Here is a 12726-nt window from a genome sequence, read left to right on the forward strand (position 1 = left end):
GAGACAGTGTGTCAGTTGTCAACATATCCGGGAAGAAGAAATGCCGAATGAGGAACCGCCTCCATCAGACCAGCCTGTGGCCATGTTTGTAAGATACTGTTTAGATTGCTAGTTAACGTAAGGGGATCCAGCGCACTGTGGGTGGTGCCGCTCCTGGGTAGGCACAGGCAGACTGGGTTGTATAAGAAAGACAGCTGAGCAAGCCATAAAGCAAAATCCCTCCATGGTCTCTGCTTCAGTTCCTGCTTCCAGGCTGAGTTTCCGCCTTGGTTCCCTTGATGATGGAACTTACTAGAAAGGCTAAGACGAAATAACTTTGTTCTTCCTCAAATTGCCTTTTTTGATCAGTGTTTTATCATAGCAACAGAGACGCAAACTAGAACAAATACCTCCGAGAATAACATCATCGATTTTGTAAAAATAAAAACCAGTCTGCTCTTTGGCTACTTCTAATTCTTCCATATTACACTGTGAAAATAAGCCAGTCCCCAGGCTGTCTGTCTACCCGACTGTCTTGTAAACACTTGTGCGAATGTAATTTCAGATAGCTTCTGGCCTTGACCGCATGGGGCTGAGATGTTGACAGTGTACTCTGCGGTCTGTGTCCCCCGATCAGTGGCACCCAGGAGTAAGCGCCGCTGGGTTGAACTCATCTTTCAGATGTGATGTGAGAGTCTGGCTTGTGCTGGGATGGCTCGTTCTCCACTCTCCTGTCACCACGGTGCTCCCATGCACCTGTGGGTGCTCCCACACACCTGTGGGTGCTCCCACGCACCTGTGGGTGCTGGCAATCCCCTGCTAGAACCTTAAAAGTTTTTGGCCACTGCTGGGCCAACGGTGTCAGTCAGAAAAGGGGGATAGGCATCTGTGAGAGATGTAAGGTGAATCAGCCTCTGTGGTTTGTAAGTATCCCAACTGTAAATAGTATTGCACAGAACATGGCCACAGTGAATCGTCCTGAGCTTTTGATTACGGCTGGGAACATCTCAAGAGTCCTGTGAAGATTCCTTATGTCTTACGTCCCATGTTGACATGCCATGGCTAATCTTCACTGTCAACTTGACAAGTTTTAGAGTCTTCATAAAAACACATCTCTTGAGTGTGCCTGTGAGGATGTTTCTAGAGAAGTTTCACTAAGGAGGGAAGTCTCACATCAAATGTGGGGAAACCAGGTGGGGCACCGACATTCACCTGGGTCTGCCTCAGATTGTGGATATCATGTGACCCATGCCTGGATGGTGTGCCCTAAAACTGTGACCCAATATACATGCATACAGATAATACATGCATACATACATGCATGCATACATACATATGGTGCTTCCTTGAGTGGTCTTATTAGGTATTTTGTTACACCAATAAGCAAAGAGTCTAACACACTGTCCTAGTTTGCTTTCTATTGCTGTGATAAACATCATGACCCAAAACAACTTGGAGATGAAAAGGTTTATTCGGCTTACAGATTATAGTCCTTTATTGAGAGAAGCCACTGCAGGGACCAGGAGTCAGGAACTGAAGCAGAGACCATGGAGGGATGTTTTTTACTGGATTGCCTTTCTGGCTCATGCTCAGCCAGCTTTCTCATAACCTAGGACCACCTGCCCAGTGACAGCACTGTTCACAGTGGGCTGGACGGACTCTTAGTCATCCATCACTATAATTCCCCACAGACATGGCAGCACGTCAGTTGGATCTGGGCAGTCCCTCAGTTGAGACCTCCTCTTCCCAGATACTCCTGGTGGTGTCGAGTTGATATACCAGGATATACACCAGGATATACACCAAAGAAGCTGCAGTTCATCTATGGAGCCTAGCTCCTGTTTCATTCCTTGTTCTTAGGGCAATGCTTGTCATGTAACAGGTACTTCCAAACATTCGTTGGATAGATGAAAACCTACTGGCTATAATATTTTATCCACCAGAATTTTCTTGAAATATCCATTTGCTTTTAGTTATACTAATTATGGAGTCCTGATCCCATGGGACTATGAAGGCCTTCTCAAAGTTCTGTTATGAGATATAAAACTGAATCGAGAACATAGTTCAAATCTGCCTTGGCCAGACATAGAGGGAATGCTATCCTCCCCATCCACTGGGTCGGAGTACCACTGAGATTTAAGCATGGGATTGACAGCTGCCTAATCTGTCTCTGATTCCTACAAACTTTAAAAGTGGAAAAACTGAGGTCCACAGGGGAAGGTCTTAGCTCTAGCTAGGTAATCAGTACAGAGTTAAGATAGAGCCAGTTAGGGCACTTTCTAGTCTTGCAGAGGATTCGAATGTGGTTCCCAGCACCCACATCAGGTGGCTCACAAACATCTGTAAACTCCAGCTGCAGGGGACCCAGTGCCATCTCTGGCCTCTGCACTGGTGCTCACACGTACACACTCCCATGTATATGCACATTTTAAAAAACTTTAAAAATTTAGGACTCGGCTCTCCAGCTCCTGGGTCGGCATCTTCAAGTTCTGACCGTAGAGCACCAGGAGCCCTGAGAGTAAAAGAGAAGTCAGTATCATACATGTAAGGAGGGGATGTAAAATGATACTTCAAGGTATAATGCTAGGGGTCTGGGCGATATCTTGGTTTGTAAACAAGCATGAGGAAATTAAATTTGACCTCCCATAACCGATATAAAAATGCCAGGCATTTGGAGAGTGTGCCTGTAATCTCACAGCTGGGGAGGGCAGAGGTAGGTAGATCCCTGGGGCTCATGCCCTGTCAGCATAACCTATTTGGACAGCTCCAGGCCAATGAAAGACCTCATCTCAAGAAGAGCCTGAGGAATGACACCAGCGATTAATTAACCGCTGGTCTCCAAATGCACATGTACATGTGTACACATAAGACACGCATGTGTGCATGCGCGCACACACATAAAAGATATGTTACTCTTGCTATACCTTTAAAAATATGAATTTTAATGGCAGCCTCACAGGTATAGTCTGGCAGCTGTGAGCATGCAGTCATGCAAACCCTAACTAGCAGTGCCACCCCTAAGATTGCCTGAGACTATCAGAAATGTCCTTGCCATGTGTCTCTGGAAGTTCTGGCTCTGAGAAGTTGGTGAATCACATCTCTGGTCACAAAGAGAACAGAGCAATGGCATCTTCTGGAAATCTGAAATAGACGTCAAAGTGGAGCAGTATCCTTTGGGGACTTTCTCAAGGATGTCCCCATTCAGGTCTGACACCATGACCAGTGACATGCATCAATGAGGTTGTGGGTTGGTGTCACCTCTATAGGGAAAGAGCAGGCACAGCAGAGAAAGACAGCAGAGCCCGCCTCATGCATGCCAGAGTGTCTTCACTGAGGCCCAGGGCCGCGCCCTTCCTTAGCAGTGACCTCATCTTCATTTTGCATTGAGCTAGATGTGCTAATGTTGGCCCTGTCACTCAGGCCCCTGGTGACGCTGTCATAGGATGGTGGGAAAGATGTGGCAGAAGTGGTTTCCGATTTGTCTGGGAGCCCACCGTCACCATTTGCCATGAATGTAACATAGCCTTCCCCGGGAAGTGACACGCCATCCTCCTCAGCCCTGGGCACATCCAGGGGGTTGGAGGATGTCAAGGAGCGTTGCAAAATGTAGCTCCGATAGGCCTTTTGAATGACCGTGGCTGAGATGTCTTCCTGCTTCCACCGGAGGGTGGTTGCTATTGGTTCGTAGGATGCTTTGGAAAGATTAGTTGCCATAAACTTCTCTTCCATATTAGTCTTCAGAGAATCCAACTCCCCAGATTCTCCCAAGACATTCTTTGTGAAGGCAAAAAGGATGTCCAAGCAGTGGATCTTATCCCCGGGGACCAACGGCAGGTCCATCTGGATTAATATACTCTGATTGGGTTTGGGGATTCTAAGAGGGCCAGAGAGCGTGTCTGCAAAGTCTGAGAGGGCAGAAAACGCAATGAACTGGGTGGCCTCTGGGTCGAACTTCTCCCAGGTCTCGTAGAACATGTCGAAGTCGTCCTCGCTCAGGGGCTCCGTGCTCTCCTCTGTGGCCACATTGAAGTTTTCCAGAATCACTGCAATGTACATGTTCACCACGATGAGGAAGGAGATGATGATGTAGGTGGTGAAGAAGATGATGCCCACTGCTGGGCTCCCACAATCCCCTTTGGAGCCACTGATGCTGGGCAGGTTGGGGTCACAGTAGGGGGGTCCTGTGTTGAGGATGGGGCTGAGGAGGCCGTCCCAGCCAGCCGATGTGGTGATCTGGAAAAGGCACAGCATGCTGTTGCCAAAGGTCTTGAAGTTAAACATGTCGTCGATGCCGGCCTCCTCCACAACATTAGCGAAGCTGGCCATGCCGAAAATGGAGTAGATGAACATGACGAGGAAGAGGAGGAGGCCGATGTTGAAGAGGGCCGGAAGGGACATCATGAGGGCGAAGAGCAGCGTGCGAATCCCCTTGGCTGCTCGGATCAGCCTGAGGATGCGGCCGATCCTGGCCAGACGGATGACCCGGAAAAGTGTCGGGGAGAAGTAGTTTTCTAGTGACTTCAGGATTGCAGAAAACACCAGACCTGTGAAACAGGGCAGAGAATGATCTAATTAGTGTCTCAAGCCATGAGCTCTGATTAAGTTGGCTGTGATCACACTTCTCAGTATAAGCATCCATATCCCAGGAGTCGGGCTTTAGGAGCCTGGTCTAGGAGTTGGTCCAACATACTATTCATTGCAGTAACCATTCCTCCCTCGGTGGTTTTTATTTTACTTCACTACTATGTTCTTCTCTTTCTCCCTACCCAGAATATCTTATTAGTTAGTGTGATGGTTTGCATATGCTTGGCTCAGGGAGTGGCACTATTAGAAGGTTGTTGGAGGAAGTGTGTCACTCGGGATGGGCTTGGAGACCCTTCTCCTAGCTGCCTGTTCCTTACTTTTTTTGGATGAAGATGTAGAACTCTCAGCTCTTCCTGCACCATGCCTGCCTGGATGGTGCCATGTTCCCACTTTGATGATAATGGACTGACCCTCTGAATCTGTAAGCCAGCCCCAATTAAATGTTGTCATTTATAAGACTTGCCTTGGTCATGGTGTCTGTTCACAGCAGTAAAACCCTACCTAAGACAGTTAGCCTCTATGGTTTGGTTAAAACCCTGTCTTCTTCAGTCATTTCCTACAAGCCTGTGTAGGAATATCATTTGTTCAATTAATATGTATCAATAATCACAACAAACCCCCTCTCCTTCATAGCCAAGTCCAGCTGGAAGTAACTGCAGTCCAGTCCACATACCCATAATGCTCTGCTTCCCACTTGACAGCACCACCATGCCCACTGCTCCTTCTTGGTTCTGTGCTCCACATAGGCCAGGACCCCCTATGATTCATTCTCCTACTGTGAAGATTGACTCAGTTCCTGGCACACGGGCCTACAGATAATTGTATGGAACTCACACTAATTATAAGGGAGGCTAGGAGTTGGGTAACTTGCTGACAGATGAACAAGATAGGTTCTGAATGGCCAGCTGTCTACACAATGGTTTTAATTGATCTCTTTCATGTCCAGCTGTACTTGAACTCTATGTTAGGGCCCAGAGACAGGCATTTTCAGGGTCAGTTATGTCCCCCAATCCTACCAATGATTAGACCACAAAATCTTCTGTTGTGCTAAGCCACATAAGCCTTGGAGGGAGGGTTCTCTTTAGTTTGCTGTATAATTTATTTTAAAGGAAATCTCACTCTGTAGCCAAGGCTGGCTATGAATTCTCTGTAGCCCAGGCTGACCTCAAAAATCAGAATATTCCTCCTGCCCCAGCTTTTCAAGTGCTTGGATCACAGGCGTGGGACGCCATACCCAGCTAATAGTGCAAATCTTAGCACTGAACAACTACTGAGCAGTCTAATTAGAAGGGAGAAGACGCTCAGAGGCCGTGGGTCCCCTTCCGGTGTGGGCTGCAGAAGTGCTTTCATGGATCGACAAACCCCAAGGCCGACGGCTTGTGTCTGTTAAGTTCCTGTAGTATTTCTTTTTGTATGTCGATCTTAACTAAACAACAGTTTTAAAAATCCCTGCAGCAACCCAGCAGGGATACCAGGATGAAATAAAGCAAAATTAAAATCCCAAACAAACGTCACCCAAGATTCTGTTTTAGTGCTGGAGTCTGAGGCGGATGGGTTGCTGTCGGCTGTATGTAGAGGCCGCCAGGTCCTGATAGCAAATCAATGGGAAATTACACCCACAGGAAGCAGGTGGCCCCAGGGTATAACTGATCAGTGTATATTTATGGTCTCACCAACTTCATGTTGTCCCTTTTTAAGAAGGTTAGTTTAAGTAGCCAGTTACAGTGGCTTCATTTCTCACATCAGATTCCAACCCCAGATACCATTGCACCCAAAATGTAGTCTTGGCCACCACCCAGTGTCTTTATGGCTCTCATTGATCTCAATGTATGATCCACCACCTTGTCGCTCATGATAACAAGGCGAAGCCCACTGAGCACCTTTTTCTTCTGGGAACATCCAGGGGGTATTTGAAGTCTGCTGCCTTTGAGGGCTGCACACACCGGGCTCTTCTAACCTAGACCGTGTGCTAGAAATTGTGAGCTGAGCCGGGGGGGGGGGTGGCTCTGTGGGTAAGACTCCTTATGAAGTGGGCTTTGGGATCATGTGCTCTGACAGCAAGATGGGAGGTGGAGACAGGAGAATCCCCAGAAGCTGTAGGCCAGCTAGCCGGGTGTAAAATTCAGAGAACAGTAAGAGTCTTTGGCTCAAACAATGTGGAAGATGAGGGTTGGTTCCAGAGAAGTCTTTTGATCTCCACATGTACATCATGGTACATATGTACCTGCACACACACACACACACACACACACACACACACCCCAAAGCGTGGGGGAAATTTCATTGCCACTTACTCCCAATGGACAGAATCACCACAATGAAGTCAAACACATTCCAGCCGTTGGTGAAGTAATACTGGCGCAGGGCGAACATCTTCATCACACACTCGCCCGTGAAGACAGCCACGAAGAACTGGTTGATTCTGCCCAGGACCCTCGTCTTGTCCTCATCCTGACTGTCAGTCTCCACCATCATGGTCACCATGTTGAGGCAGATGAGAACCATGATGACAATGTCAAATGCTTGCCTGGTCACAATGTCAAACACGAAGCCCTGGTACTTATTCTGAGAGAGAGAGAGGGGAAGCATCAGGCCCGGCTGTTTCCGTCTCCTGCATCTGACTCCTAGCCATGACTGGAGGCCCTTCAGGTTCCCGTCTTTCCTCCCTCCATTCTTCCCCCCCGTTGCAAGCTCTCCACCATGTGAGCTGACGTGTGTGTGGGTTTTGCTAGTCGTTTGCCTCTGTCACCAAACTGCAGCCTCCCTGACAGCAGTTCCTGTGCCCGGTCCACCTCTCTCACAGTTTGAATCCTAGCATCTGCACAGTGCCCTCTGTGCAGTAGGCCCTCAGGAACCTGAGGGAATTGGAAGGTAGGATGAGCAGCTGTGAGTTAGACAGCTCAACATCTGATAGCCACCGACTGGCGTTGATCATACCTCACTCTGTACTGAGGGACATATTGGATGGATACTGTGTCCAGGGTCCCACGTGTATGGCCACAAGGATCTGGAAAAAGAAGCTGCCACAGTTATACCAGAAGCTTCCAGAAGCTTTCATGTGGGTGGGGGGAAGGGCTGCTGCTAATCTGATCCTTACTGATCCTTCACTGGGGGGGGGGGGGTTGCTACCCTGCTGGGTTAGAGCAGAGACTCAGACCAGGGAGGACTTGGCTCTGTGTGGAGGGGTATTGTTGAGCTGCTAAGCTCCTCCCTGTCATCACTGAAAATGCAGAGAAAACTAGAGAGTCCCATTCACGGTTACACGACTTCTAATCAAACCAGGCGAGTGTCAGATAAGGGGAGGCATTCCAACTTTTGTCTGTTCCCAGCTCAGCCTGTGGGCAGGGCTCACGTCTCCATTACCCTCTGTGCCCTCAGATGGTGCAGGTGGCTGATTTTATGACAACCTGGAGTCTATTATTTTTCTTACAATGTGGAATATGTGAAACCTGCTCTTAGTGACTTCTGTGAGAGAGAGCGCACTATAGAACGAAACCACCCAGTCTTGTAGAGCCTTTAGCCTTTCCCAACGGTTAAGACAGGATCTAAAGTGTGGGCTTTACCAGAGGTAAGTGGTGGGGGTGCATGCTTGACTCCCAACACATCGGTGGAACACTCCAGGGACAGATGCCGGATGGAAAGGAAGCTGGTCCTGGGAGGACCGAGCATTAGTACAGCTGTCCTGGCAGGAGTGGAGATCTTCGTGCCCCGCCATTGGACCATCAGACTACGGATACAACAGACCCTGAACAACTGAATTTCCCGAGGAATCTCACACTGGGTGAAGAAATAGAAGATTAAAGCCTCGTACCAGCCAGAGGGGAGCCTGAATCCCAGGAAGAGATTTTTCACAGTTTTGGTAACTGGTCAGGCTCCCTGCAGGATAAACTGGAGGGGAGTTAATGATGGGCCAGTGACAGGCAGGACCACACTTGACCAGGAGCTTGTCTCTCTATTTAAACCTAAAGCTCGCATCGGGACTCGGAAGATAGACTTGGGCATCCGGAACCTCTTTATTCCTTCCTCTTACCCAAGTGGCCATGTTGAATAATATCCTTTCTCTGGTTGTCAGTCTCACTTGTTTCTTGGCATTTTGGGCTGGGAGGTCGAGCCCCACTAAACCCTAAAATCTCCAGCAACATTAGATAAAGTAGAGGGGAAAAAATTCCCTTGTGTTTCCTTCTTGGTTCTAAACATTAGGGAGGATCAGGCTTATGTTGTTGGGCAGGTGATATCAGATTATGAATGCTTGCCAGAGCACAGACCGTGGACTGTGGGCCCTGGAGAGCATCCATCTACAGTCTCTGCTTAGACACGACTCTAACGGATTCCTAGGATTTCAAGGCACTGTTGAAATATCCCAACCTTGCCTCAGCTTTTCTTGATTAGGAAACACAAGCGCTAATGTGCACCAGCCTTGGACCATAATAAGAGGAGAGAGTCATGCCTCCCCACTAAGATTACCGGTGTAGTCAATTAGTAGTTTAAGCTCTCCTCCAAACAGATGGAGAATCCCAGGATCCTGGCACGGAGCCAGGCAGTGAAGCCACTTCCCTCCTCATGGCCGAGGGATATCCACCCTATGCCACCGCTGAAGGATGTGGAGAATCCTGGCTGAGACTTCACAGGAAGCAACGGCGTTCCCCTACAGTTCCCCCTCTGACTGTGTTGCCTGGACATTTCAACAGTAGCTCTCCATGCCTCATATCTGCAGGGTGAGTTTGGAGATGGAGTCCACTTTATCCCAGGGATAATGAGAGAAAGAAGCTCCAGTGGCCTGGGGCTGCTTTGTAAGTGGCAAGAGGCTGGAGAGAGGCAGCAGAGGCTTGCTGAGTCTAAAGAGTGGCTCCAACCCAGGACCGTGGTTTCCCCCGCAGCCCAGCAATGGTGCGAGGCCAGCGAAGGCCACGGAACTGAGCTGTTTGCTTCTTCTCACTTGAATCCCACTGGCTGGACTCAGCTTTTGACCCGAATCTTTTCACTTTGAGACTGTTCCCACCCATTTATGTGTGTGTGTGTGGGGGGGTGCTTGTGCACATGTGTATGTGATGTGGTGTGTATGTGTGAGTGTGTGTGTGTGTGTGTGTGTATACAATCTCAGGTATTGTTTCTAAGGTGCCATCTGCCTTGTTTTGAAACAGAGTCTCTTCGTGGCTTGGGGCTTTTGAAACAGGCTTGGCTGAATGACCCCCAGGGACCTGCCCATTTTTGCTTCCCTACCAGTGGGATTACAAGAGATATGATCACACCTAGCCTTATAAGTGTGGATTCTGGGGGTTGAATTCAGGTCCTTATACTTTTATGGTAAGTACTTCAGCAATAGCTACCTCCCCAGCCCTGTGTGTGTCCATGCCTGTGTGTGTGTGCGTACGTGTGTGTGTGCATGTGTGTATGTATGTGTGTGTTTATCCTCAGGAAGCCCTGCACACTCTTGTTCAGACTCATCCAAACCCAGTTATGGGATTTGGAACCCCCCCCACCCCCTGCCCTTCCAGGGTCTGGAACCCCTGCCATTTATTCCTGACCCAACACTTCTGAACAGAATCTAGACGGCAACCGTTCCATCTCATTATTGACACACGTGTATTGAAGATGACAGCTCTTCTCCTCCCTGTAAATGTCCTGACAGTCTGGACTCTCTGGAGTAACCTGTATGAGGGGCACCCCACGGGTTAGAAATCTAGCCACCCTTACTGTTTCCAAAGCCACCACTGAAGCCTGAGGTTGTTGGGAGATGCAGAGTTCATCAGACAAGCTTGCTGGAAGTGTCCACCAGGGCTGCGTTCACTTCCTTTAAACTTCTCACTTTTGGGGCCTGGGAGCCTCATCGCTTCCACCTCTAAACTTGTCCCAAATCTCCCCCATACAGTGCTGGCCCGGCTTCCATTCAGCCCAGGCTTAGGCTGAATTAATTCACAAACCTGCTCAGGGAGAGAGAAACCCAGGGGCTCACCAGGGGCCGTGGAATGGGCTTCTGGGGTTTCTTGGAGCCCAGCTTCTTCATGGCATTGTAGTACTTCTTCTGTTCCTCCGTCATGAAGATGTCCTGGCCCCCTAGGTAGAGGAGAGGGACACAGTGATGTTATTAAAATAACAAGATTCCCCTCCCTCCCTGAGAGAAGCCAAAACCTGAGTGTTCTGTATAGGAAGGATCACTCCAGCCTTCTCATCTCTTCTGCAGGAAGGATCAGGGAATGTCTGGCTTGAAAGGGAATGGCCCATTGCAGACTCCCTGCCTGGCTTTGTTTGTACAGTCAAATGCTCTACCACAGCGCTATGCCCACTAAAGCCTCTGCCCATAAAATCCAGAGCTCGGGTTTCTCAAGTAAAGCTTCTGCAGTACTGAGGGTGGAGAGGGCTTGGGGACAGGACTCCAGGAGAAGGTTCAGGCACAATGGGAAATCATTTTACACATTTAACATTCATAATTTGTATTGTAACTACAGCTAAATCATTGGGATCAGGTTCCTGTGAAGCTATGTGAAGTGTGAAGGTTCTTCTCTCCTGGAGGTTGGGAATTCTGAGAGTGCCTAAGGCCATTGGCCCTTGATGAGATGTCCTGACTCTGTCCCTTGGGGACTTAAAGCTCTAGAGCAGCAGGTGCTAGAGCTCTTTCTCCCTTCTTAAGGCTTCATCTGTGATATTTGGCTTCAGCTGAGGAGACCGAGGTCACTTTACTGGAGGATGGGAACTTTGGGGAACATTGCTAACACTGCAAATATAGCTCCCCTAGCAGTAGTGGCAGCAGGCACCAGACAGCTGTGAGGACCAAACCCAAGGGTGGAATATCAGCTTGGTGCTACAGCAGGAAGGGCTGCAATATAGTATCACTGGCTTTTAGCCATGAGGCCACAGCTGCCCGAGGGATGGGAAGCATGAGATTCATTACTGCTGTGGACACACCAGGGGTCCACTTATCTTTTTTTTCTGTTGATTGAAGTTGTCAATTATGACCCCAACAAAGAGATTCAGCGTGAAGAAGCCACCGAAAATGATGAAGACGACGAAGTATAGGTACATGTACAAGCTCTCCTCCCAATTAGGCTGGCTGTTGATCTGTGGTCGAAAAAACGGACAAACAAAACAGATGTAAGGAGGGCTCCTGGCTTAGGTTTCCCTAAAAGCCAACGCTGAGACAAGACCCTGGTACTTTATCCCATGAAGCGGGAATGAGGGGCTGGGAGGAAGCTGCAGAAGAGAAAGGCCGAAGGGGGAATTATTTAACTAGGCTGCCCTAGACCACTGTAGCTCCACCCTGATTGAGAACGTACCCCACAGTGGGACTGCCAGTGAGTCAGGAAGTTGTGATGCTTGTCTATGAACCCCTAACAAGAGTTGTCCAGAAACATCCCACCCCTGTGCCTGGTAGAGACCACCGAGGAGGATCTGATGAGGTGAAGAAAGGCTTCCAACAGGATAGGAATCCCAGAGGACTCAGGGGCGAGGGGACACTGGCAAGACATCAGTTGTGTCCCATCAGCAGCACCGTGGTTAGGGTTTGAATGTGAACTGTCTCCCCCGGGGTTCATTAGTGTTTGGATACTGGGCTCCTCGGTGGTTCAGGAAGGTTGTAGAACGTTTGTGATGGAAACACTGGCTGGAAGACAAGGATTATTTCCTGTCTACTCTGCTTCCTGACTAGGACAGAAATGTGACCCGCTGCCTCCCTCTCTTGTTATCATGCCTCCCGGGCCATGGGGGACCATATGCCCTTTGAGCTGTAAGCCAAAGAAATGTCTTCTTTACATTGCTTCTTGTCAGGTGTTTGGTCATAGCAACAAGAAAAGTAACAAATCCAACCACCTCTACACAGATTCTCACAGTGAGCAGCAGACATGCAGGGTGCACAGACAGGAAGGCAGGGGAGCAGGGACTCACCTCTCGGGAATCAACAGCTGCATACATAATGTCCATCCAGCCTTTGAAGGTTGCCTGGAAACAAGAAGACAGAAGACAATCAGTGTCAGTCGCTTAACCGGAACCATCTGGCTCTACGGTAGCTCAGTGGGAGAGAGTCAGACACTGAGTCAAGAAGGCTGGGGAGGAGAGAGCTCGGGCAGCAAGGGAAGAGAGGGAAAAGTCTTTCGGTGACTTGACTAATTTCACATGACTTCAAGTAATCCAGACAGCGCAGTGAAGAAGACATGGAACTTCCTAGAATAC

The 12726-nt window shown here is 48.9% G+C and overlaps 1 protein-coding gene across 2 annotated transcripts in view; it reads right to left on the reverse strand.

Annotated features, from left to right (window-relative positions):
• Window positions 1-3306: 3306 nt before the first annotated feature.
• SCN10A (sodium voltage-gated channel alpha subunit 10) overlaps window positions 3307-12726 on the reverse strand; it is a gene marked incomplete at both ends in the record, with an annotated part of 82065 nt that continues 72645 nt past the window's right edge. For both annotated transcript variants that reach the window (XM_080934460.1, XM_080934459.1), the window contains 5 exons: window positions 3307-4523; window positions 6858-7128; window positions 10517-10617; window positions 11478-11619; window positions 12442-12495. In XM_080934460.1, coding sequence (XP_080790586.1) covers window positions 3307-4523; window positions 6858-7128; window positions 10517-10617; window positions 11478-11619; window positions 12442-12495 — 1785 coding nt within the window. The remainder of the gene's footprint in view (window positions 4524-6857; window positions 7129-10516; window positions 10618-11477; window positions 11620-12441; window positions 12496-12726) is intronic.

Source organism: Micromys minutus (assembly GCF_963924665.1).
Source record: "Micromys minutus genome assembly, chromosome: 21".
Classification (NCBI taxonomy): domain Eukaryota; kingdom Metazoa; phylum Chordata; class Mammalia; order Rodentia; family Muridae; genus Micromys; species Micromys minutus.